The 24,933-nt window shown below is 34.4% G+C and overlaps 2 protein-coding genes across 2 annotated transcripts; one reads left to right on the top strand and one right to left on the bottom strand.

Annotated features, from left to right (window-relative positions):
• The first annotated feature begins 706 nt into the window (after positions 1-706).
• LOC132548772 (cyclin-dependent kinase 1-like) lies at positions 707-9,015 on the top strand. The gene is made up of 7 exons (XM_060212667.1): positions 707-754; positions 3,096-3,252; positions 5,529-5,652; positions 5,941-6,111; positions 6,597-6,760; positions 7,053-7,194; positions 8,717-9,015. Exons 1-7 carry the CDS (start codon positions 718-720, stop codon positions 8,834-8,836), a joined length of 915 nt encoding a protein of 304 aa, XP_060068650.1. The 5' UTR covers positions 707-717; the 3' UTR covers positions 8,837-9,015.
• A 4,085-nt stretch (positions 9,016-13,100) lies between these two features.
• LOC132548727 (sodium- and chloride-dependent glycine transporter 2-like) lies at positions 13,101-23,971 on the bottom strand. Its single transcript, XM_060212606.1, has 13 exons — positions 22,074-23,971; positions 21,306-21,437; positions 20,631-20,955; positions 19,864-19,996; positions 18,755-18,889; positions 18,144-18,247; positions 17,841-17,965; positions 17,148-17,260; positions 16,519-16,647; positions 16,197-16,293; positions 15,943-16,043; positions 14,561-14,731; positions 13,101-14,052 (listed from the first exon to the last, which is right to left on the bottom strand). The coding sequence occupies exons 1-13, from the start codon at positions 22,258-22,260 to the stop codon at positions 13,915-13,917; spliced, it is 1,890 nt and encodes a 629-aa protein (XP_060068589.1). The 5' UTR covers positions 22,261-23,971; the 3' UTR covers positions 13,101-13,914.
• Positions 23,972-24,933: the final 962 nt, after the last annotated feature.

Genomic DNA, 24,933 nt, shown 5'->3' with positions numbered 1-24,933 from the left:
CCACTTCTTCGGATTTCTTGTGTGTTTACATACACGCACTCAGTGAAATGTAAAGGTCCGAAGCTTTCTGAATGCATTTTATTTACATTTTGAAAGCTTGGATTTGATTGGATGATTCGAAACAGCGGTATTTCTGAAGTGGAGAAAGGTTTGTAATTTCACATGTGTTTCTAAATTTTTACCCTTTTATCTGTTCACGGGCTATGAAAAGTATCTGTTCGTTGTATAATATCTCGATATTTTATAATTAAGCCACCTCATTCCGTATTTATGGTTTATAGAAACAATAAACACCACGAAACTTTGATTTTCATAAGTAATATCACAGGCATGCGACCGAGTGAATGACTTCGTTAATTTTCAAAGTTCGAAATTGAGAAAGTTTTTCTTTCAATCGAGAACTTCTTCTCATTATATGCCTGTGTGATAATTATTCAAATCACAGACACAAGAAATACGTCTGCTGTTGTTTTTTTGTTAGCAGTTTGATGACCTCGAATCGTAGTTCGTTATTATAACATGTTCAAACTTGAGCGGATTGACTTCCGCTCTGAACACAACAGCAAAATAATACTTATTTCAAATGCATGTTTCATGATATCGCAAATGTGTTTGTGGCATTCTGTGGATATTGAGTGAATCATATAAACCATGGAATTTGTATTGTTTCAGAAACGTCTAAGTTAACGGGAACAATTTTTGATCGAGGGCCAGACAATGGAGGATTATATCAAGATCGAGAAAATTGGTGAAGGTGCGTTTTAGTAGGAAAATAATACAAGTCGATCGGATAAGAAAAAAAAAATCAAATATAGTATTATTCAGTCATACTATTTGTATACCTTGTCTTAGAAGTGCAAGCCAACCTAGTTACTTACTGTGTAGGTCAAAATTGATATCAGTGTTCAAATTAAAAAAGATAAGTCATGTCTGGATGAAAAAATATATAGTCGTGCCCGAGTGCAAACTCATCAGCACAAATATTTCTTTTGTGAGATTGAAATTAGGTCATTTGCAAAGGTAAACTTTTTTATCAGATCAATATCCTAGATATCAATGAGTTGTAAGTTTTAAAGTATTTCGGTAAAGTTCTGAGTGATTAATTTTCCATAATAATTTTCTGCAAGGTGGAGGTGATTGAGGTAGAAGACCTCAGACCAGAATTCTTCCAGATGTTTTGATGACGTGTAACAAAAACCTACAACATTAAGAACCTACAACATACAACAGTCACACACAAATGTAGAACATGCTATAATGGAACAGAAAACAAAAGTATACCTACAACTGTATACACATGTACACTTACCAGGCTACGAGCGGTTAACCGTCCATGTGGGCGATATGCTCGTGTTGGACCCCATATGTACGTTTTATAGATGGTAGTCAGAGCATGTCCTTACTCTTACGAGTCCTGATGGCGGGATCTTAGAGAGAGTTACAGGTGGATAGAAAGGGGTGCAGGGTAAAATCCGTGGTAAGTCCTACGGTCCCTCCATCACTGGTCAGGGCGATTTACAACTCATGGCACACCAATCACAGGAACACACACATAGACCTTCTGACACACACGATGAAACTCAGGTATAAAATACACCTGGTCTATACTTCTTTTGTTTTAAGAATAGGCACGTGTGAGGACACCCTATGATCTTTATTTTTGGAATAGTAGAAAAACTGAACAAATATACTGATTTAAGAAACTTGTGATATTAAGAAGCCCACTAAACTCTTTTCGTCTGAACCTGAAATATTTAGGTTATATCTGACATTCTGTTTTGGATACTGGGCAGCTATTAATATGGAAAACTGAAACAGTTTAATTGGTGTGGTTGTTGCATATTTGATTTATTCTACTGTTCTGCTGTAAGTGCTGTAAATTGCTCTAACAGTCCTTACAATTCTTTCAGTGATAAATCACAAACTTGATTCTTTGTCTGTTTGGTTATAGTTTGTCAAAATGGAGAATTTGGCCAAGTTGGTTGTCTGTTACTTATGATTAGTACAGAATCAAATTCAGTAAATTGTAAATTTAACCATAATATAAGAAATCACAAACCATTGAAGGATTTTGGTCACAATTTTGATTTTGCTGAATTCTGTTACGTCTTAATCTAGATAGCACTACCAACCAGATGGTGCCACTCAAATGTCCCGATACCTGTTTTTAGCTGGTCTCAAAGTATTCAATATGCTTGAAAGAGAAATTTAATGAGATGCTCGATCACATGGTACATGTGACATCAAGGTATTTCTTTGACTGACCATGTCTAATCTACCGGTATGTCAACATTAGTGTAGAAGACAGACACTTCTCAAATGATCCTGTTTTCTTGCAATGCCTTTGACTGATATTCAATTACATACATTTTGGAATACTGTTAACTGAATGTGGTATAAAGAACGGCTGTTACTTTTATGAAATGACTTTTATATATAACATGGATTATGTTTATAAATACAGGTGTTCAAGATTTTTGATGATTTTGGCGTTTCATTTTCATAGGTATAAAATTGTTTTGTGATAGGTGTTTTTGCAAGTACACATGACACATGTACTCAGATCCCTACATGTGTACGTGTGTCAATATTCATAACTTTAACAAGAGAGTTATGCAGATATCCAAGACTAATTAAGATATGAGTCCCAACGAAAATTCAGGAGTAAAAGCATATAAACTAAATAATTTGAAGGACTTTTAGGGTAAATTTTCCTGTACTATTATTCAATAAAAAATTCTATATCATGCACATGTTTTGACAGGCCAGATGCAGCACCGAAATGTTAAAGTATTTGCATACACAAGTTCAAATAATTACGCATACATGAAATCCAGTCCATTACCTGATGGCCTGTATTAATTGGTTAGGTCCTGCATTATGGACATTGGAGATGCATAGTAGTTAGATTCAATGTTTTGTTCTTGGTATGAGTTCCCGCCTAGATATAAACGAATAAACATGTACATACTGTACATTGTGGAGTTTGTCATCATTCTAAAAAGAACAAGACACAACACATACCAAGATTATTAAGTCTTGTCAATCAACTTTGGACAAAAACATCTGACAGATGTTGGTTTTGTATTCAACAGGTACATATGGAGTTGTCTACAAAGGCAGACACAAAAAGTCAAACAGAACTGTTGCATTAAAGAAAATCCGTCTGGAGAGTGAAGAGGAAGGTGTTCCCTCCACAGCAATCAGAGAAATATCATTATTGAAAGAATTACAGCATCCCAATATTGTCGGGTATGTTTTGACTTTTAGCTTATCTTGTTTGTTGGGTGTGTTTAGGCCATTTAGGTGATAATATGTTAATTTTGTGGAGTATGTATGGAATCTTCAGCTAATATAGTGAGTTATATTTTTATTTGAAACATTTAGCTTATAATTTTGGATATGATGGAACGTTTTAGCAAGTATTATGGGGCATGTAGGACTAGGCTGAAAATGCCTGCTTCTGATATGCTAACTTTATGCCAATATTCACATTTATTATGCTGTTATTGATAGTTACATTTTTGTTGACTATATTTTAGAGACAGAGAAAAGGTGTTCATGAAAGAGGTAAAATCACATCCGTCAAGGATACGATGAATTAAAGAGTTATTCCTGTAACATACCCAGAAACATAAGCTTATTTAAAGCTAAGCAAGTTTATTTGCCTCACTAATCTTTTCAGACCTTTTAGTTTGCTATTTTAAAGCGTTCAAGTGGGTTTTTTCCTTTGACTTAGAAATGGTGTTGCCATTACCAGTTAAACAAAAGTTTAGCCTGACTGAACAGTATCTGGCTGTTTCAGATAGTACTGGACAGTACCAGGTGCCAGATGTAGCCTGACTGAACAGTATCTGGCTATTTCAGAGAGTACTGGACAGTACCAACTGTCGGGTATAGCCTGACTAAAAAGTATCTGGCTATTTCAGATAGTACTGAACAGTATCAGACTGTTTCAGATAGTACTGAACAGTATCAGGCTGTTTCAGATAGTACTGGACAGTATTAGGCTGGTTAAGATAGTACTGGACAGTATCAGGCTGGTTAAGATAGTACTGGACAGTATCAGACTGTTTCAGATAGTACTGGACAGTATCAGGCTGGTTCAGATAGTACTGAATAGTATCTGACTGTTTCAGATAGTACTGGACAGTATCAGGCTGTTTCAGATAGTACTGGACAGTATCAGACTGTTTCAGATAGTACTGGACAGTATCAGACTGTTTCAGATAGTACTGAACAGTATCAGACTCTTTCTGATAGTACTGAACAGTATCTGGCTGTTTCAGATAGTACTGGACAGTACCAGGTGCCAGATGTAGCCTGACTGAACAGTATCTGGCTATTTCAGAGAGTACTGGACAGTACCAACTGTCGGGTATAGCCTGACTAAACAGTATCTGGCTATTTCAGATAGTACTGAACAGTATCAGACTGTTTCAGATAGTACTGAACAGTATCAGGCTGTTTCAGATAGTACTGGACAGTATTAGGATGGTTAAGATAGTACTGGACAGTATCAGGCTGGTTAAGATAGTACTGGACAGTATCAGACTGTTTCAGATAGTACTGGACAGTATCAGGCTGGTTCAGATAGTACTGAATAGTATCTGACTGTTTCAGATAGTACTGGACAGTATCAGGCTGTTTCAGATAGTACTGGACAGTATCAGACTGTTTCAGATAGTACTGGACAGTATCAGACTGTTTCAGATAGTACTGAACAGTATCAGACTCTTTCTGATAGTACTGAACAGTATCAGACTGTTTCAGATAGTACTGAACAGTATCAGGCTGTTTCAGATAGTACTGAACAGTATCAGGCTGTTTCAGATAGTACTGGACAGTATCAGGCTGTTTCAGATAGTACTGGACAGTATCAGGCTGTTTCAGATAGTACTGGACAGTATCAGGCTGTTTCAGATAGTACTGGACAGTATCAGGCTGGTTTAGATAGTACTGAACAGTATCAGACTGGTTCAGATAGTACTGGACAGTATCAGGCTGTTTCAGATAGTACTGGACAGTATCAGGCTGGTTCAGATAGTACTGGACAGTATCAGCTGTCGGATATAGCCTGACTGAACAGCGTCAGACTATCAGACATATTTACTGAAAGTTAGATGAGAAGCTTTCTTTGCAAAGATGCAGCAGTTTCCTCTGAAAGACCATTTACCTAATATTTAGGGGGTTATATTTTACTTAATGTTGGTGGATATGTTTAGCACATGTTGTTGGGTATATTTGGACCACACTTTGCCATCCTTCTGTTGCTACAGCCAGGGGCATGGCCATAGAAAAAATTAGGGAAAAGCCAACAGGTATATTATTAACTCCTCCAAAATATATCAGACTATTTTTCCACTGTATAAAAGTAAAGCTCTACATCTTGACTAGACTTATGTGGTCATGTGTCAAAAGTTGAAAGGTCAGAGGTAGGCATGTAAATGTCATATCCCATTCATTTATTTTGCTTTTGTTTCTCTTTGTGAGTGTACCGTCAATGAAATGAGACAATTTTTTTACAGGCTAGAAGATGTCCTTATGCAGGAGAACAAGCTCTTTCTTGTGTTTGAGTTTCTGTCGATGGACCTGAAACGCTACATGGACTCCATACCGTCTGGCCAATTTATGGATAAAATGTTAGTCAAGGTATGTGACCTGGATCAGTGGTGACAAAAAATCTGTGCCAATTTTGTATGTTATGATGTTCAAAAGGAGAATTTGCTTTTTTCTTAAGCAAGTCCAACTTTTAGATCCCACTTGCCAACAGCTTGGTTAAAAAGTGGTTGTTTGAAAAGTTGGAATGTTGACATTGAAGAAACAAGGACTTTGAAGTAATTTCCTGTATTTCCATTCATTGTTTTCCTGGAAGCCAGTGCCTCTTCCTGATTGGAGTAGGGGTATGTGTAAAAATATTTGTATTGTTTATGTTTACAGAGTTACCTGTACCAGATTATGCAAGGTATACTGTTTTGTCATCAGCGGCGAGTATTACACCGCGACCTAAAACCACAGAATCTTCTCATCGATAACAAGGGAATTATCAAATTGGCAGACTTTGGCCTGGCAAGGGCTTTCGGTATCCCTGTCAGAGTCTACACACATGAGGTATGTAGTTCTGTGATTATTACAAATCATTCAGTGATACAATATTGCGAAGAATCTGTCACATCAGATGTTAGGCTTCGATGCCCATTAATTTAACTTCAGGGTGTTTGTGCTTCTTTGAGCACTTTAGTAGGAATAAAAAAAAATTGAGACATCTTGGAAGTGTTGTCTATATTTTTGTTTTCAATTTCATTTGGAAGTGGAAAAGGGAAAAGAGAGTATTTTGTCATTAAAAGCCTAAAATCAAAGCTTGTCTGATCAAAGACTAAGAAAATGCAAAAAAAACAATTTAATTGAGTTGGTTATGCTTCATCATTTTTTTAATGGAGATAACATACAAGTAGATAACGAGAGAATTTAACCATAAATATATATATATATATATATATAAAATTTAATGATATTTTGATTGTTAGCATGTTTGTGTGTTATTTGTTAACGTTTTTGTGTGTTACATGTCATATGTTATGATTATTCTTATCTAGGTTGTGACCCTGTGGTATCGTGCTCCAGAAATCTTGCTTGGTTGTCAGAGATATTCTACCCCTGTTGATATCTGGAGTATAGGTTGTATATTCGCTGAAATGATCACGAAGCGACCACTGTTTCATGGAGATTCTGAAATTGATCAACTTTTCCGGATATTCAGGTGGGTTGCAAATACATTTGAAGTGATGTTCAACCAAGTATTGAAGTTTCAGTTTTATTCATGAAAATTTTGAATGCTGCTATGTTTTCTGTTTTGACTGTTAAACTTTTATGCTTTATTACCCAGCAATCAAAGGAGCTATGGTCATTTTGTAGAGCATAAGCCTACACAACCTCAAGTGAAGATCTGAGGTGTAGGGTTGGACGCTTTCTCCTGGAGACTGAGTTTCTTAAATGATGTTCATGAGGCAATGGACACAACAAACAAACTTAACAATTCATTTGTGTTACAGAACACTGACCACACCCACTGAAGAAGACTGGCCAGGAGTGACAAACATGCCAGATTACAAACCCACATTTCCAAACTGGAGAACGAATCAGCTGGCCTCAGCGGTCAAACAACTGGACAATACTGGTCTGGATATCTTACAGGTACAGTGATGCAAATATGATGATGTGAATCTTAATGATCAACTCAGAGATGTCTATCATGATTAGTTTATGTATTTTATTTGATTTGTTGAAGACAAAAAGCTGTCATTTGTCGGTCCTTTTTAGCTTGCCTCTCAAAGAGGGAGCATATGTTCTCACTGTAGCACTGGTGTAAGTATCTAAATGTGTAAGTTTTTGGTGCAAGCTTCAAAAGGTATGAAAAAAAAAACTTTTTTAAATGACTAGGGTACCGATATTTTGTTTCAGGTTTTCTATGGGTGTAATTTTTTACTTCTAGGAGTCTTTATACAAGACTTTTTAGAGAAAGGTCTGGTTTTTTTTTTTAGTTTGTTTTTGTTTTTGAGAGTTGCTGTGGGAGTTAAATTATACTACCTGGAGTGGGAATGAATAATTTTGGAAAGAAAACTATTTTAAAACACTTAAGAATTCAATGGTTTTCTCTAATGTAATTTTTGGATTTAGATGTGCCATGTCATATCTATTGTAAAGGTTTTGGCACAAAGTTTCAAAGGAATACTGGTTGGGACACACAAAAAATCATCTCTTACATAATTAACAACCAGAAGAAAAAATCAATTTCATAATATTGAATGTAGTGATTTTGGTGTTGATAAGCATCACTACACATGCCTTTTAATTGTGCTGTGATATCAATATTCGGTATTGATGCTTCAGGTGGGAATCACAATTTCCTATAGTAGCACAAGAGGATACTTTGACACAAAAACTTGGATTTGCATACATTATACACTTTCAACTCGTTATAACAAAGTGAAATTTTAGGCTTTTGTGCACCCCTTGTATTAGTACAGAGAGACTTGTTTGTTACTTTGACAATGTTATCTACGTATTCCTGTGACATGTCTCTGTATAAACATTAACATATACACTGCAATATTTCCTGTTCAAATATCGGTATGCTGGACCATAGATTCCAGTTGGTGAAATCACCCCTAAATGATAGCTTGAAGTTTAGTGATACACAATGTGAGGCATGCTTTAGGTTTGTGGTAGATTTCTTTTAACGATATGATAAACCATGTGTTAGCATAAATCTTTGAATCTTGAATTGAAGAGCATACAGTCCACTGTAGGCAGTGATATAATGGTTTGGATATGAAAAATAATTATTTAAGTTGGTAGCTGTCCCTGTGGATGGCAGATGATGAGATTGAGTTAATTGTTCATAGGTGTGACCTACAACCTTTTAGTGTGTAAGAAATAATGCACCATCTCTCAGTAGAACCATTTAAACTGTCCTCCCTCAAACTTCAAAGTTTCAACTTTGTGTGTTTTTTACCCTGCAGAGCTTCCTTCGTTTGTAACATTATTTAAAAACAATAGTTTTCCTTTTGTTTTTGTTCATTTACTTGTAATTTTATTATTTTATGTTCACACATCACAAAGCCTGCCAGTGTGTTAAATGCTTAAAGAATGATGTGGTAGGATAAGGTTTTATTGTACTGTGACAATATTAACTTTCTTTCTTCTTTTTTTCCAGCAAATGTTGATTTATGATCCAGCGTACAGAATCTCTGCAAAGAGGGCGCTCAATCATTCCTACTTTGCTAACTTGGACAAATCTGGACTTCCAGCCAATCTCACGACACCAGCATTTTGATCTCTAGTCACAAACATGACATCAATTATCTTGAACTCAAATTTGCCTTAAAATTGGCTTCAAAATGAGGAAAAACAGGTTCTTGGTTTACTGAAGTAGACATTTAGATTAAACGTTGCTTTTTCATATACCTTTCTATTCAATATTGTTGAAAATTTATAGTTTTAATTGGATTGCTATTCCTCATAAATTAGAAAAACATATTTCATACTGAGGTATTGTTTTTCTTGGAGCAGAGGAAAAACACAATTTGCAGTTAAAGGTTTCAGTAGTCCGATATTTCAACTTGGAAGAATACTTTTTCATGTGATGCAAAGCAGCTATAGACATACAATAGTGCTAACATTGAACAGTGAAGATTCATTTTAAATTCCCACTTATCATAGACCATCCATGGAATGTGTATACCATTACTTATATGTATATAGTGTGAAAACTTACCTCTGGGATTATATTACATACAGGTTATTCCTCCTGGGACATCTTGGGCCAAAATTTAAAGTTGTGCATAATCTTGTTTGCCTTTACATTCTAATCATGATGAAGAGACCATAAGAAAATTTCATAAAAATCAGGTCGTTTTAAAGGGAGATGTGTTCTCTGTTTTTTCATTTATTTATATTTTTTTATTCAGAAAAGAAAGTCTTTTTTTTTGTACTTGTAAAATATTCTGTGTTCTTTAATTTACTAGATTTATTGATGTTTTTCATTACCTGATTTATTTACATAAATGCCTTGCTTAATGTGCCTACTGATGAACTGGTGACATGTAAGTTCCAAAACATAACATTTCCAATCTTCCTGAATTTGTACGAGGACTATGACTCTCACATCTGAATGTTTCCTTGATCTCGAGATTTATGGAGTCTCATTGATGTAAAAGATGGGTACTATTTATAGAAAACAAGTGGTGTACAGCCAGTCAAAGAAATTATCTCTGTATTTTCTTGATTTTTTTTCCCTTCAGCTATATGTATGTGTCTCTTTTAATAGCTTAGTTAGCAGGAGTTGGAAAGAGGAAAAAAAGTCAAATTTTGACTTGATGTTTTACTTTCTTTTTTGGGGAAAAAATTGTTATTGTAGTAAAATAATTTTCACTTTGCCTATTTAAAAGAAAGTCATTTTTAGAACTTGCCACAAAATTGTTTTGTATTGTTTCAATTAAATTAAAAGTAAGTATAGTGCAATGGCTGTTGTATATCCACCTAAAATGTGTACTCTTTTTACAACTGAACAATTTAGTCACAATTAGACTGACCTAATTTTCTTTTATCTTGGTATAGAGTGACAGTTTCTATCTCCTGTCCTTCTTTCATTCCTATTTTACCTCTCAACCTTTTCTATTTTCCTGACTTCTTGCCTTTTCCTGTAATCTTTTTTTTTGCATATATCCTCACCTATTTCTAGTGTGTATGTTTATTTGTCTGTATTGGGTGATAGTGTGTGAATGTTCACAACAGGTTGTAACTTGTATTATAGTTTTACTACTTAATGTCTAGATCTGTTGATGTTTTTATGAAGCAAATATTTATAAGCACTTCTTTGTACTCAACAAAAAGAAATAGTATCTGGAATACATTTATAAATAAACTGTATATATAGACACAGTCTTTCTCCTTCAAATATTTTTTTCAATAAGATAAATATATTATCTAAATCAATCTGGCATTAGTAATCTGTTCCCTCTTACTGGTCGAACAATGATCAGCTTTCAATAGCTATTGTCATGCATTATTTTAAAACAAAGCAAGGCAGCATTCTGTGTTTTAAAGGCTTTATTCATTGAACTGTATTCATCCTCCTCGGAAAAAAATTAATCTTAAAATATTTCTGGTCCTTTTAGATATTTCTTGATGAGGATTTCCAGCGCTGTACGAGATTTGAATATTCTTCCACCAATGTGTTCATGGTGTGAATATCAGTTTAGTTTATGTTTAGTTGTGATTTTTAAAGTTACTATGGGTTTCATTTTTTCATGAAGCAGTTTGTCATTCATTGACAATATGGTACCTCTTTGACTGTAAGGAAATCCCAACTCAAAACTATTGAAAATACATTTTTCACTCGAGAAAAAAAATTATTCAAAATCATTTGGTTAGATTCTTTAATTGCTATGACATTTTTTTTTATTTCTTCACAAGGCTTGTCGAAATTGATATGTCATGTGTAGCAGTATTGTGTTATCTGCTTTTTGATATGTCTGTCAGAGTTGCTAATAAGAAATCAGTGCTATTGATTCAGCTGAGTTCTTGACATTTCTTTATTTTGGAAAGGAAATCGTGTCAGCAACCGATCAAGTATGGATGAAGTCTCACGTTTTGTTTTCTGCCTCATGTTGATTATCTTGTAGTTGTTCAGGGCTGACTAGGTCTATGTGAAGTACTTACTTTTTGGGTTCACAACTGGGTCTGAACTCAGCTTATCAAGAGTGCTAACAATCACCCAGCTTGAAACAACATGATCCTTGATGATTTAACTATGGAAAAGTGTGAAAGTACTACATTTTTTATGTTGAATGGCGTTTGAATGGCACAGCAGTGTGTTTGTGTATGAGAATGTATTATGCAATAAATATATTTCAATTGGTGGTCCATTCTATAATTGTATGTGTATATTTATATACTTGAAAAAAGGTCACAATAAAAAAAGAAATTAACCATTTAATTTTTGTCTTTTTCCTTATATCAGTTTCCATTGCCTTACATTTCTGAATACATCAGTGGTACCTTATTTATATGGCATTGAACCCATAGCTGGTTTTAAGCGATTTTTTCTAAAACCGGTATTGAAATTTCTGTCAACATTAGCTCAAACTTCGTCCTTTAATATTTTGATCATCTGGGGATTGTTCAGGATAAAAACGATACAATTATCTCTCCTTCAACTATATAATCAAATAGGCTAAACTTGTAAAAGATCTAAAGGAAACCTGCCAAACATGACCCCATGAGTGCTCCACACAAACTTATAACAATTTTTAGGTCATCTGACCCGAAGCCATTGTTATTCGTCCGTCGTCCACCATACGTAACCTTTCGACATTTGAAACTTCTCAAGTTCTATCAATGGGATTGAGCTCAAACTTGCATGAAATGATCTTGGGATGGTCATGATCAAGTGTTGTCATTTTTCGGTATGTTTGAAATCCAAGATCGCCGCCATCGTGAAAAACATTTTTGAACTTCTCCACTTCCACTGGTGCCATTGAGCTAAATATTGACGTGAATGTTAAGGAAAGATAGTCAAAAAAGTGTTGTGATTTTTCGACCTTGTTAAAACTTCGATACGGCAGCCAGGGAGGCCGTTTTGTAACATGATTGCGCAATCGTAGTTTTCCTGTTCTTGTTCCATGTTCGAAGATGATGTTGGTTCGGAAGAGGAAACGAAATGAATAAGGTAAGGCGGACCAGAAGAGGGGTGTCTGTGATTCTATTGTCTGTGGTGTAGGGCACAGTGCCTTTGTAATTAAATGTTGCATATGTGAAATGACTTGGGCAGTTTGATTGAGTTTGTTGAAAGCAGAAATTACTCAAATGCAAAGTAATAGTAGCGAATAGTACGCAATACCACTTTCACTATGTGTATGTGAACTATTTAACTGGGTCAAAGTTTGGGATGGGGCACAGAAAAGGAGACTCCAGACCTCCAAAGTCTCAGTATGTATCCCTGGATTGGATGATCAGTAGCAATCCACCCTGATTCTAAACACTGCATGGTTTACATATGTACGTTTACATATCCCAAACTTCATTTCGTACATTTACAGCGTCAATACTATTAAGATCAATGTCAAATACATATAAGAAATTACATATTTATTTGTTGTGAGGAAATTGGTTTTGTTTTAAAAAAAGGTCTATACAGGAAGTGCGATTTGGAAGAAGAAAAAGAGTTGAGACAAAATCGCTCATCCACCTATGGTCAAAATATTTTTGAAAAGCATCCCAATGTAGATTCATTGTTTTTATTATGACGACACTTTGATGTCCACAGAAAGGACTTGAACGAATTTCGGGTTGTAAAACGTAACTTGAATACTTACTTTTATATCCAAAGACGCAGAAAAAAAATTTCCCTGCTCCTTAATTAAAAATGACCACCCGAGTTATATACATGTACCAGGGACGAATGGTGATTTGAAAAAAAAACCAGCCTGAAGTGAAAGGTGGTCCACAGATGAAAAAAACTCGTTGCATACTTGCACAAATGCCAGATACTCCAAACCCATCAAATTACGAAAATTTGAACAAGATTATGAATGCTATTTTTCTTAAATCAATTCGTTTTATTTCACCTTTCAGTAACATTATAGGAAAACTGTTTTTGCATCATTCTGGATAACACGCAGATATAATTTTCACATCAGCACGTGAGCAATAAATTAAATGTAATTTCTGAGAATAAACATACACACGTTTTATAATATCTGACCATTCATTACTCTATGTAGTCGGGTTGTCGGTATTACTATATTACAAGCAAACAGCTTACACATGCATACTATTATTTCTCATAGCACGAAACGATATTATGTTGTTGTTTGTCTGGAAGTGTCGACAGAGACAGATTAAACATATTATAACAAACTATAAAACATTCATTTGAAATCTGATGTTGCATAACGTAGCTATTTTCGATCTCGACTATTCTGACCAAGGCATCTGCTACCAGTCGTTGTACTTGTGACGTCATAGCCGATAGCGTCCCATTCAGCGCGAGACACCTTTTGGCTAATTAGGAGTAGGACAGGTGAAAATCGTACACTTTACACGCCAACATCTCCATATTAAAATTATGGATCATAAGGAATAAGTCTGTGTTCGTTTCTATATTCACTCAAGGTACACTTTAACGTAGAGGTACATGCAAATGGAATGGTTTGATAAATACTATATATCAAATATTCTGATCCGAAGTGCAACGTGAGGAGTAATGTATCATATACAGTTACTATCTCTAGTATATTTGTTGTCGTCAATCCGGTTTCCGTTTTAGGACAAAATCAATTTAAACTGCTCGAAATCATTTTAGTAAACCGTTGGCAAATTTCTGTTGAGCCATTTCGAGAACTGCAGTCACTATTTCCCCAAAATATTTAGTTTCATCTGTTCCAAGAGTCCGAGTGACGCCGCGCTGTTGTCAATGTGATAGTCCATCGCATGCTTTTTAGATATCGGTTTCCAGTATGGTGAGGGTTTGAAAGACGCTTTAAATTTCTGAAATGAAGAACAGATTGTGTTACATTTTGCACGAGAATAATTGTATATATTCAACAAATAAAAAGCTGGGAACCAACTTCAGGCTCCCATTTGTAATCTTTAAGATATGGAAATTCATTTCTGAGAGGAAACAGAGCTGACCTTCCTACTTAAATAACGATTCGATATTTGTTTTTATTTTATTCGAAGATTTTAAAAGAAAATCTCAGGAGGAAATTGATATGTGAACGCCAAGGCCGAGATGAAATGAAAAGCTGTGTCACATGTAGGCCTTTGTGGGTTTGTCAAAAAAAAAACAAAAACAAAAACATAAACAAAACAAAACAAACACGCAAGAACTTGCTCTTGCCCCACAATAGACACATGTGGATCCAAATTTCAGACATCTTGTGTTAGAGCCAAGTGAAACTTTCAAAACACACGTCTGACCAGGAAGATTCTATTAAAGTAGGTATGTCGATAAAGACTTTTTTTTGCCTGTTGACAGTATACATAGAAACCGTACCTCGAACACTGACTGTCCAGGGGTTTTCAAGACGGTCATGATTCCAACCAAAACCACGGGTACTATGGGAAGCATTCCTATCAACCATCCAATGATATTAGCGTAAGATGGGTACACATAGTCTCCGTATGTTGGGGGCTCATATGATACAAATGTGAACACAAATAGTACCTGAAAATATATGTAAGAACACAAAATGCAATCATTCTTTCAGTCTAAATGAGTGAGAATTGATGAAAATTGATTGATAGTCATTAACATTTTTTTTTCAAATTAGGTAATATCAGTTAAGTGCTATTATTTCTATACATTGTCTTAACATTTCTTTCTACAGCTTAGTCCAGTAATTACGTCCCTATGCGGAAAAAGTAAATAAAAAACCCGGATTCATCGGTACGGAATGGTTCCTTGCAGTCTTCTGGCGCAGATGTGTTACCTTACTATCGTAGCTTCATATGACGTCAGTGTTGTTTCCATAAATGTTGGAGAGTAAATTATATAAATTGAAATTATGTAACATTCAATGTTTTCACGTGAAATAGCTTAATACTATAAAATTATCAACGTAATTTCGTTGAAAAATTAGAAGTCGGGTTTGTTGGAGTTAGATCCCTTCGTTCCGGTTCAGGCCGGGTCAATACCTTAACTTATATTTACCTAAACATTTTTTTCTAAAGTTCACCGTTGCCAAAAGTTGGGAGTAATTTATAAAAATCTGCCTCTGTCTGTCATTTCGTCCGTTTGTACTCTTACTTCTTTATTTTTCTTAATAACGGAATATCTTTTCGGTTTGATTGCACTTTAAATTCTTATTTTTTTTTTAAATTTCTAACATTATTGTTGTAGATTTAAAAACAAAATAGCAAAAAACAAAACAAAAAAAAATGAAAAAATAATAAACTGAACAAAAAGGACAACCTGTCATCCAATTCATGCTTTATTTCTATGGCCTAATGCCCACATTACTATTTGATCCTTATGTAAAAGTTGCGAGAAATCATGCCGTTATTGTGAAAATCCCGAGAGTCCATAATGATGATTAATGGATACTTATGATCATCCATTCCTATCCTGTTGTCAGTTCATCTTTAAATGTAGGACCTGAATACAATATTGATTCGTGATTTACTAAATACTGAAATGTATTCTTGTATATGTTATCTTTATCACTGACTAATTGATACATCACAAAATTCTGTAAACATAGTTAATACGTTGTTACTTGAAGTAGTCATTGAAGCTCTGAAAATATTATGTACAATTCTAACGAGAAGAGATGTTTACGGCTGGGTAACCATATTTGGTATGATTCTCACTTCTTTTCCGTGATTAAAAAAACCTGGTTGGAATGTTTTTAAATGTCATATAAAATTTACGCATACCAAAAGTACGATAGGGTTTATAAAACACCAGCATATCCGAACAAACACAGGAATTTGACGACCAAGCATCATGTTCACATCTTTTGAAAACCGTTCGGCCCCTGAAAAGATAAACTCACTTTAGATTTAGTTTGGAAGTCTATGCATGTGATATGTGATTACCAGTAAACGAAGAAGAAACGAGAAAAAAAACAAACAAATAAACAAACAAAAGCATAACAAGAAAATACATAAAATAAAGAAAGTGTATTTACCGTATATCCATCCAAATATGATACACTCGATAAAACCAAGGATGGGTAAGGTCACCGCAACATACCAGTCTAATATTTGGTAGACGTATATCCCAGCCTGTAGTATAAATTAAAAGTATGTGACTGTGAAATGTATGGAATTTTTCCCCTATAAATATTCATAGATGACGTTTAATATACATAATTTATACAATTTTGAGGATGGAATATTATTACATTGTGTTTCCATTGTATTTCAGTTTCAAAAAGTATATTCCTACACAGACCACGACTGTGATATTTTCTTTCAAAACAGCGTTAAGAAAAATAAGAAATGTCGAACCTGTGTACATAAGAATAGTCCAAGTAAGAACAAGGCCATGGATACACAAATGGTCATTACAAGTTGCTTCTTCCGCAGTGATTGAAAATGATTCATGACTGCCGCTATCACCACTTCCACGCAAGCAAACTACAACAATAAAAGTCATACATCCGAAATAGGACAATTAATGAATACACCATCAAAAGCTGTCTTACGGAAACATTTTAGTTCAGAAATTATATTTGTTGCATGAAATCTTTATTTCGAGATCAGAAAAAATATAATTATTTAATCTTCTCTGTACGTTTTTTATTTTCTTTCTGCTGCTTTTTAGACATTTTTTTTTCGAAAAAATTGCTAATAATAGATTAACTAAACCATTATACCTGAAGAAAAAAAACCCCACAGAAAGTGTAAGGCGAATGAGATCAACATTATATATAAAGAATATCACGTGATTACAAAACAATCAAAACAATATCGTTATCATAACTGTCCTATAGTTACATATATCTCACGAAAACTGATTTGCATAAAACAGTATCCGAGTATGCATAATCCATTTAGTAGTGCAAATATATACTTAAACTATCATTATCAATATTAATACATTGATAAAGATAATAAAAAACAGATATCTGACGTACCTGACTATCCAAAGCCACAGAAAGCAACATTAGGAAGAACAACACGGCCCATAGGTTTGGAAGAGGTAGTTTAGATAGAGCTTCTGGATATACCACAAACCCTAAACCAGGCCCTAAAGAAAAACGACCACAACATATTGAAAAGTGTGTGCTCGTTATTTCAAAAACAGCATCATGGTGGAGACTTAGCACTGTCAGATAAAGTCAAATGAAATAACTATTGTTTTTATTTGTAGACTCAGTAATATACAATAAACCTTCGTGGGAAAAATGTTTGCTGATTTCGTAGTAGCCAGATAAAATAACGTTTCTTCGTATATGTTAAATACTATCGAAGTACTGTAAATTCTTAATCCACGATTTCCCTTTTCCACGAATTTTTAAAATTAGCATAAGAAGATCTATTATGCTATATATTTCGGCGAACTGAAATGTCCCTGAAATAGGACTTAAAAAAACCCACGAAAATTGGGCCCCTTAAAAATATATTATATTGTAGTAGCTGTTGAAGATATACACGAAGTCAAATAAATAAATCCACTCAAGTATGATTAAGCATTAACTGGGGCTGGATTTTAAGTCGTTCACAATATCATCTAAAGCCGAACACTGTTACTAACAATTGACGTACTTAACGAAATTCTACGCACAAAAGAGAAGAAAATATTTCACGATGAATATAATGTCCCTTACCTGATTTCACTACACTAGCTATAGGCAAATTGGCGTCGTGAGCCATGTATCCAATCACAGCAAACACCACAAACCCGCCGTATATACTGGTACCTTCCCCAAGGATGGTAAGAATAATGGAGTCCCTTAAAAAGTCGCAAACGTTTCGAATGTCACTACCAATTTTCTTAAGCTAATTCACAATTTTACCTCAAATCAGTTGAGCAAGTGAAAACCAAAAGATGAAATGACGGATTTAGTAAACTGTAATATATCTCCTGAGATAGTCTTATCGCAAAATTTTAATTGTGATACATTATATACCTGTAACAATTGTTATGGAACTTGTTGTAACTAGCCATTGTCATCAGTTGTCCCCAGGCCGGACAAAGGGAGTAAAACACTTGTAAAGCAGCTTCTACCCAAACCTAAAAAGGATGTTAACATTGTTCATTGTACTTTTTATTCATTCCTCCTATTTAAAACGCACATGAAAGTTAAAATAAAACACGCACATAACCCTGTGCAGCCGTGATTAGCGCTATTCTTTGTCCGTCAGCATGTGACATCATACAGATACAAGTAGATGATCTTACATGATTTATTTTCATAGAGACTGAAAATTTTCCTTTTCACCTGAGCCTCTATCGAGAAAATGGAATCGACTTTCTGTCTGTCACTTAACATAGATCCTAAAATTTTCGATATTCTCAGTGTACATGTGCTACTTTTGTGACGTTATGACGTCGCAATAGGAACGATAGTCAATCAAAAGTCACCTAGGTCATATTACACATATGTAATAACAAAAAATATGTACTTTGTACGATTGTACTTATGACAGGGTAGTAACGCAATCAATGTATATTTTTAACACTCTTTCGCCTTTAGTTTTATGATATAGTGTTAATCAAATATACATAACTAAAAACTACCTGAGGTTGTCTTAATTTCTCAAAATCGGGACTTAAAAAGAATAACATCCCATCTGTAGCTCCAGGAAGAAAACTGGCTCGTATCAGGATAACCGTCAATAGTACATATGGCAACGTTGCAGTCAGATACACTACCTGTAAATAATGAGTAATTCAGGATGTAAATTATATCATTATTCATTGTTCTATTATCAATACCTATCTCTGTATAGCTAATTGATTTACTTTAATAGTTCTTTTCTAATAATAATATCATTACGTATAATTTGTAACAGGAATTATAATGTCATCATAGCTTATCTAGGTCAATTGAATTGTACTATGTATACACAACAAAATAAGAATCACACAAAGTCCTCACCCCTGTAGTACACCTTAGCTGTAAGTAAATAATGGAATATCTGATCAGGTATTACATCAAGAAATATGTGAAGACTTTTTATCACGTGATTGATTACTTTACTCTCTATAGTGTTCTTTGAGTACGTCAACAGAGCAAAGAAATTCGTCAATTTTACATTTTTATGGATATAATTCCTTTTAATCTTAATCTGAATATATTTTTGTGGCGCATGACATTCACAGTATTACTGCTGCTAGTTCGCTTAGTTAAGCGTTGCTATAATGTTAGTAAAACGCCTTATTCATGTTTGCTTGCTCTAATGAAAGTAATTAAATTTGAAAGATTTGTGCCATTGCATACCTATTTTAAACAATCAGGTAGAGGTTGTGTACTAAGAAGAAATGGCTGAAGAATGCGAATCAAATACCTTATTTATAACTTCTAAAATCGCTCACTAATTTTCGAGTATGATCAAATTAAGTAATACAAACAATGTATCTACGTCTAAAAAATAAGGATGTTAGTCTGTAATATTGAATATATTGAGGTGTATGCAAAATACTTACGATAACAAACGAAAGTGAGGGTGAAAAGATAGAAAATGAAATATCATTATTATGTGGCCAACTTTGACGCTTTTGATTTTTTTAATAACTGAAATAAAAAGGAATTGTTAAATGAAATGCTCCACAATTTCATACCAAACTAATGCACCATTCATAACACATAGGATCATCTGTAACATGCCAAATGGACCTTGATTTACCTTCCCCATGGATTTCACTCCCTTTATCAGACACAGAGTCACCAACGTCCACGCAGCGAGGAAACAGACAGCTAAGTGCCATGGTATGTGACCAAGGACGTCTATCCCCTTAGATATCTCGAGGGTTCTATACCTGTAACCAAACACAAACAAATATACAGTTTGATGCACAATGTTATAGTTTGATTGATGACGTTTTCTATATTATTATTATATTTAAAATGTCGTCGTGTCCATCCTTGGTGTTTTTTAATCAGTAAAACGGAAAATAGTTCACAACCATCGTGATATTTCACCTACTACGCCGATTTTAAGACCCATGTGAATCGGTTTCAAAGACTGGCATCTTAAAAAAGGGAGATAACTCCGGACAACTTAAATTGAAATTAGATAACGTATATTTCGGAAAGTAAATCTTGCCCTATGTCCCTGTGTAGCCCGGTCTTCTAATTTACTCAGAGAAGTTGTACTATAGTCGCTCAAATCATAAACATTCGTGTTATTATACAAACACATATTTAATCATTATTATTGATATGTAGCAAAAATGTAACATAAAGATGTTTGAAAGTATAGCATATCAGAAAAAACAATCAAAACCGTAATAGGACCATTTAAAATTTCTCCTGTTCGGTTAACGTACTTCATCAATTGTTCAGTAATTTTCTTGGAATCTTGTCATTATCGATCACTTTTCTTTATTTAGCTGTTTTGGACGCACTTTTGAATTACAAGAACGAAACTGTTCAATTGTCACACTAACTTACTGCCAGAATTCCTCTTCAGCTGTAACATATTTATGTTTGATAAGCTCATCTGGAAAAGTCACATTGGAATTTTGCTGATGACTAATGTTTTCTGTCATCAATCTGGTCTCGTCATACAAATTGCCACGTGTGAAGTTTGTCGCAGATTCTGATGCGTTGAATGACCTTGAACTAACACAGAAATCTGTGTTCCAGTCATTGTCACAGCTTCTCCAAGGAAGAGGGGTAATGAAGGAGTTCCCGAGGTAAAACATGATCCATGCTGTATTAGCGTTGTAGTAAAATGTCATCACAAAAGTGGCAATGACCATTCCGTGTCCAACACCTAACCAAACAAAGGATAGCGTTAACAGTGCCGGGTGTACTTTTCGATACTTTTACATAAATCGTATTTCGAGGAACCTTTAGCATGATTTTGTTTTTTGACTTTAAGCTTAGAACGCCTTAGCATTGTTCTCAATAGAGGACGTAATGTTACTTACTTACATTAATATACGTATCGGGTGTTGCCGATGAAACAGAAGACGCGTATCCCTCCTGAACCCATTATCAATGAATTTTTTTTTCACGAATTTTAATGTTAACGTGTCATTGATATTTTGCTAACTTTTGTTGACATGGCGGTATTTTCTCTATGATTTGGAGCAAATTGACTTTAAATGTATTAAGAGTAACCTCGGAAAATTGGACAGACTTCCCAGGTGTGCAGTGCGTCTTTGCCTGTGAACTGAGCTAAACTCACTTCCAAGAAAAACAACGGGAAACCACAGAAAAGCAAGCAAAGCAAGAATGGAATAAGGAACGCCCCTGTAAAGACAAGCAGGACAAGAAACAAATATTTGAAAATATAAATCTTGTTTAAGATTAATGAACATTGGTGATGATGAACGGTATTAAAACAGAGTGCGAGTATGAGGCAAAACTTTCAAATGTATTAACGAAACATCAACACGATTGGACAATGGAAATACAGTTAAATATTCCGATGTGTTTAATCCGTTGAGACATTAAACATTTTCTTGCGACATATCTTGGATATTTCTGAAAGTGACATTGCGCATCAATTCGTTTTATACACGATGTATAAATAAGAAATGCACTTTTACCAGATCCATGACAATAAAATAAAAAATTGGAAAGGTAAATATGCTTCTCCTTCCAAAATTCTTTTAAAATATGATACTGTCAAGGATTTATTGAAAGCTTACAGTGTTGGAGATTGTCCTTTAATGTATGGTTGACTGAGGAAAAATACTTTTGCTGTATGATGTCAACTAGCAAGGGGGAAACACGTGGATAAGTATATCAAATAAGAAAAGTCTTTCCCAATTCAATCGTCTCCTTTAAAACGGCTATACAACTTAGCATGATGTTTGATTTAAGCAGAAAGTATCTATCGATAATCTTATCTGATCGTTTGGACATGAAAAATCAAAGACTTACCACCTCCATTTCGCATACATAGGTAAGGAAACCTCCACAGATTTCCTAGTCCCACACACAGTCCCAGAAAGGAAAACATGCCTTCAATTTTTTTGGACCATACTATTCTATCTCCATCTTCTTTGTCTGACTCTATTAATGCGGACAGATGAACATCTTCTTCATCTCTCCCCGTAGTCATCGTCATTTAATCAGGATATGCTAAATTGTCACACATACAGTAAAATGATCTATTTTATGTGTGGCCCAATTTCCATGGTTTTTGATAAATTTACCGATGTTAATTTCAACAATTCAGGGATAAATGAATTCGCGAATTAAGAGTACCTAAGACGTCAACGAAAATAAATCCCCACGAAGAATGATTACCGCACAATACTTAAGACCTTCCATATAATATAACACTCAAAAGAATGCGTGATGCGTAATTTGGAAAAAATGTTTTAAATGGGGAAGAATCGAACATTGTATCACCGAAACACATATGCTGAAAGCCGCAAATTATAAAATGGAGGTGAGAACGGTAATAATTCTGTTTATACAATAAATCGTTATTCCCTCAGTATTATATGTTTTGTATTCTTACTTTTTTTCGTGTTGATAGTATTTCAAACACCGATGCGCCCTGATAAGTTTGAAACGATATTAGCACTCTGCATTGACCCTCATCATTGCAATGGGTAATTACAGCAGGAATATAAATCTCCTCCCTAGTGTCATTATTTAATGGCATCGAAATATTCTGGTTATGGTAGCTTAATTGTGGTCAATATATTTTTTCATTTTTATGATTTTTCCTTCTTTACGAAAATAAGGAAATGAATGGAAACCAAAAACTGTCCAAAATGATTTTGGGACCATCAACCTTTCGATGAACCATCTTAAAAAAGATCGATGGTCGTCGTTTTTTTATAAACAGGACTAGAATTTAGCCTATAAATTAGACACCTACCAACATGTTAACTAAAGTATACTGAAACACTAGAACACGTTACCTTTCCTCTCGCAGTCTGAAGTCTACATAATAATTGTCACGGACCCCACAATATCTTGTACATGTTGCCAGTGTTTTACCAGTATGTCATTACGACTTTGTACAGCTATTGTTTTTATTGAATTTATTTGATCTTTTGCATTTTAATGTCATTCTTACGATAATTTATTGCTTATATTATAAATACGGATACTGGGGATCCGAGTTCATAAAGCGAGTATTCCTAAAGCCGAAAGAATGATATATATGAAAGGGAGTACAGCGGTATATCTATCGGGAGTTTGTTTGTCGTTCATCGGCGCAAAATACTGCTTGGGATATGTGTTATAAGATCTTCCATTATTCTCCTTATTGCCTCCAGTGACGAAGAAAACAAAAGAATATTAAACAGATATACAAAATATGCGGTACATATCGACATAATATGCATGATATACATGCTCACTTTATATTATATAGATGTACATATAAACTAGAGTGGGTATTTTAGTATTTACCCCCGAAAAAATCATAATATTTGACACAAACCAGGTAAATATAATAAATTGTGTATATTGAGTTGGAATATAAATCTAGATATCTATAGATTCATGTACATGGATACGAAGTGCGTACCTACGCGTACGGTGCACAACACAGAAAACAGTCTTAACAATGTAGTTAGTGCAGTATGTTTGTATATAGAAGTAAATGTATCGTTGTATGCGGTCCTATGTAGCAGCTGTATTGTTTGTGGTCTGAAGAGGACAGCCATGTACAATTACATAATTTTAGATGATCCATTGCATAGAAAAAAAAGGATCATTTAAAGTCCAATATATGTAATGAGTGCCTGTACACTAAGACTTGCTAACAAAACAATTTCAATTATGTGTAGAATTTGAGGAAATTTGATAATATTCCGATCGTGGATCTCTGTCTGACAGCCTACCTCGTTGCCCTACCGGATGGCAAAAAATTAATACGTCTAATGGACACTACTAGATATCAGCGCGAAGGTACCGACAACACTTTATCAATTATAAAGGCCTGATATAACAGATTACACTATATATACTAGACTTGCGCATGTCATTTTTTACAACAGGTAAAACAATAACTTTTGATGTATTGGTATATGATATGTCCATTAGACGGATAGGAACAATAACTAAGGATATATCGAAGCTGTCCATTAAACGGATAGGAACAATAACTAAGTATATATAGGGGATGTCCATTAGGCGGATAGTAACAATAACTAAGTATATATAGGGGATGTCCATTAGGCGGATAGGAACAATAACTAAGTATATGTAGGGGATGTCAATTAAGGGGAAAGGAACAATAACTAAGTTTATATAGGGGATGTCCATTAGACGGACAGGAACAATAACTAAGGATATATCGGAGATGTCAATTAGACGGATAGGAACAATCACTAAGGATATTTGGGTGATGTCCATTATCACACTATACAATTGGTATACTTTATTATAATTTAATTGCATGTGAAATAATATTAAAGCACATACAAACATATATCGCAATTGTTATACTATACGATATGTATTTTTTAATTATTATTCTTAACATAAGCCCGGCAACATCTCCCATTGCACTGCTTCACTTCTTATATATAAAGTTGTGTTCGTGTCTGTTAGAAATATATGGCATTACTGAAAAGTGTTTTCAGGACAAATGAGGTAAATGTTATTGAATTAATCTTCACCTTGGAACCGTCATATACTAGTTAGATTTGGAAATGTTTGTTTGTCCGTTTTTATTTTATCAAAATTTACGAAAACAATTAAAATAAAAGGTAAATGCAGCCGTTATTCTGTTTCTTATTATGTGTTGAGATATGCTATTGAAATGTGTAATTCA

Source organism: Ylistrum balloti, unplaced genomic scaffold, assembly GCF_031769215.1.
Source record: "Ylistrum balloti isolate Yb309-2 unplaced genomic scaffold, AGI_CSIRO_Ybal_v1 Utg370026, whole genome shotgun sequence".
Taxonomy (NCBI): domain Eukaryota; kingdom Metazoa; phylum Mollusca; class Bivalvia; order Pectinida; family Pectinidae; genus Ylistrum; species Ylistrum balloti.
This window is presented reverse-complemented; position numbering and strand designations above follow the sequence as displayed.

What these genes read in the sequence shown, in the direction of transcription:
- LOC132548772 (XM_060212667.1), top strand. Translation starts at nt 718, where the DNA reads ATGGAGGATTATATCAAGATCGAGAAAATTGGTGAAG. An exon ending in GATCGAGAAAATTGGTGAAG is followed by an intron (nt 755 to 3,095) that starts GTGCGTTTTAGT and finishes TGTATTCAACAG; the next exon opens with GTACATATGGAGTTGTCTAC. An exon ending in CAGCATCCCAATATTGTCGG is followed by an intron (nt 3,253 to 5,528) that starts GTATGTTTTGAC and finishes ATTTTTTTACAG; the next exon opens with GCTAGAAGATGTCCTTATGC.
- LOC132548727 (XM_060212606.1), bottom strand. Translation starts at nt 22,260, where the DNA reads ATGACGATGACTACGGGGAGAGATGAAGAAGATGTTCATCTGTCCGCA. An exon ending in GCTGAAGAGGAATTCTGGCA is followed by an intron (nt 19,997 to 20,630) that starts GTAAGTTAGTGT and finishes GTTTGGTTACAG; the next exon opens with GTATAGAACCCTCGAGATAT. An exon ending in AGAAATTAAGACAACCTCAG is followed by an intron (nt 18,248 to 18,754) that starts GTAGTTTTTAGT and finishes CATCCTTTTTAG; the next exon opens with GTTTGGGTAGAAGCTGCTTT.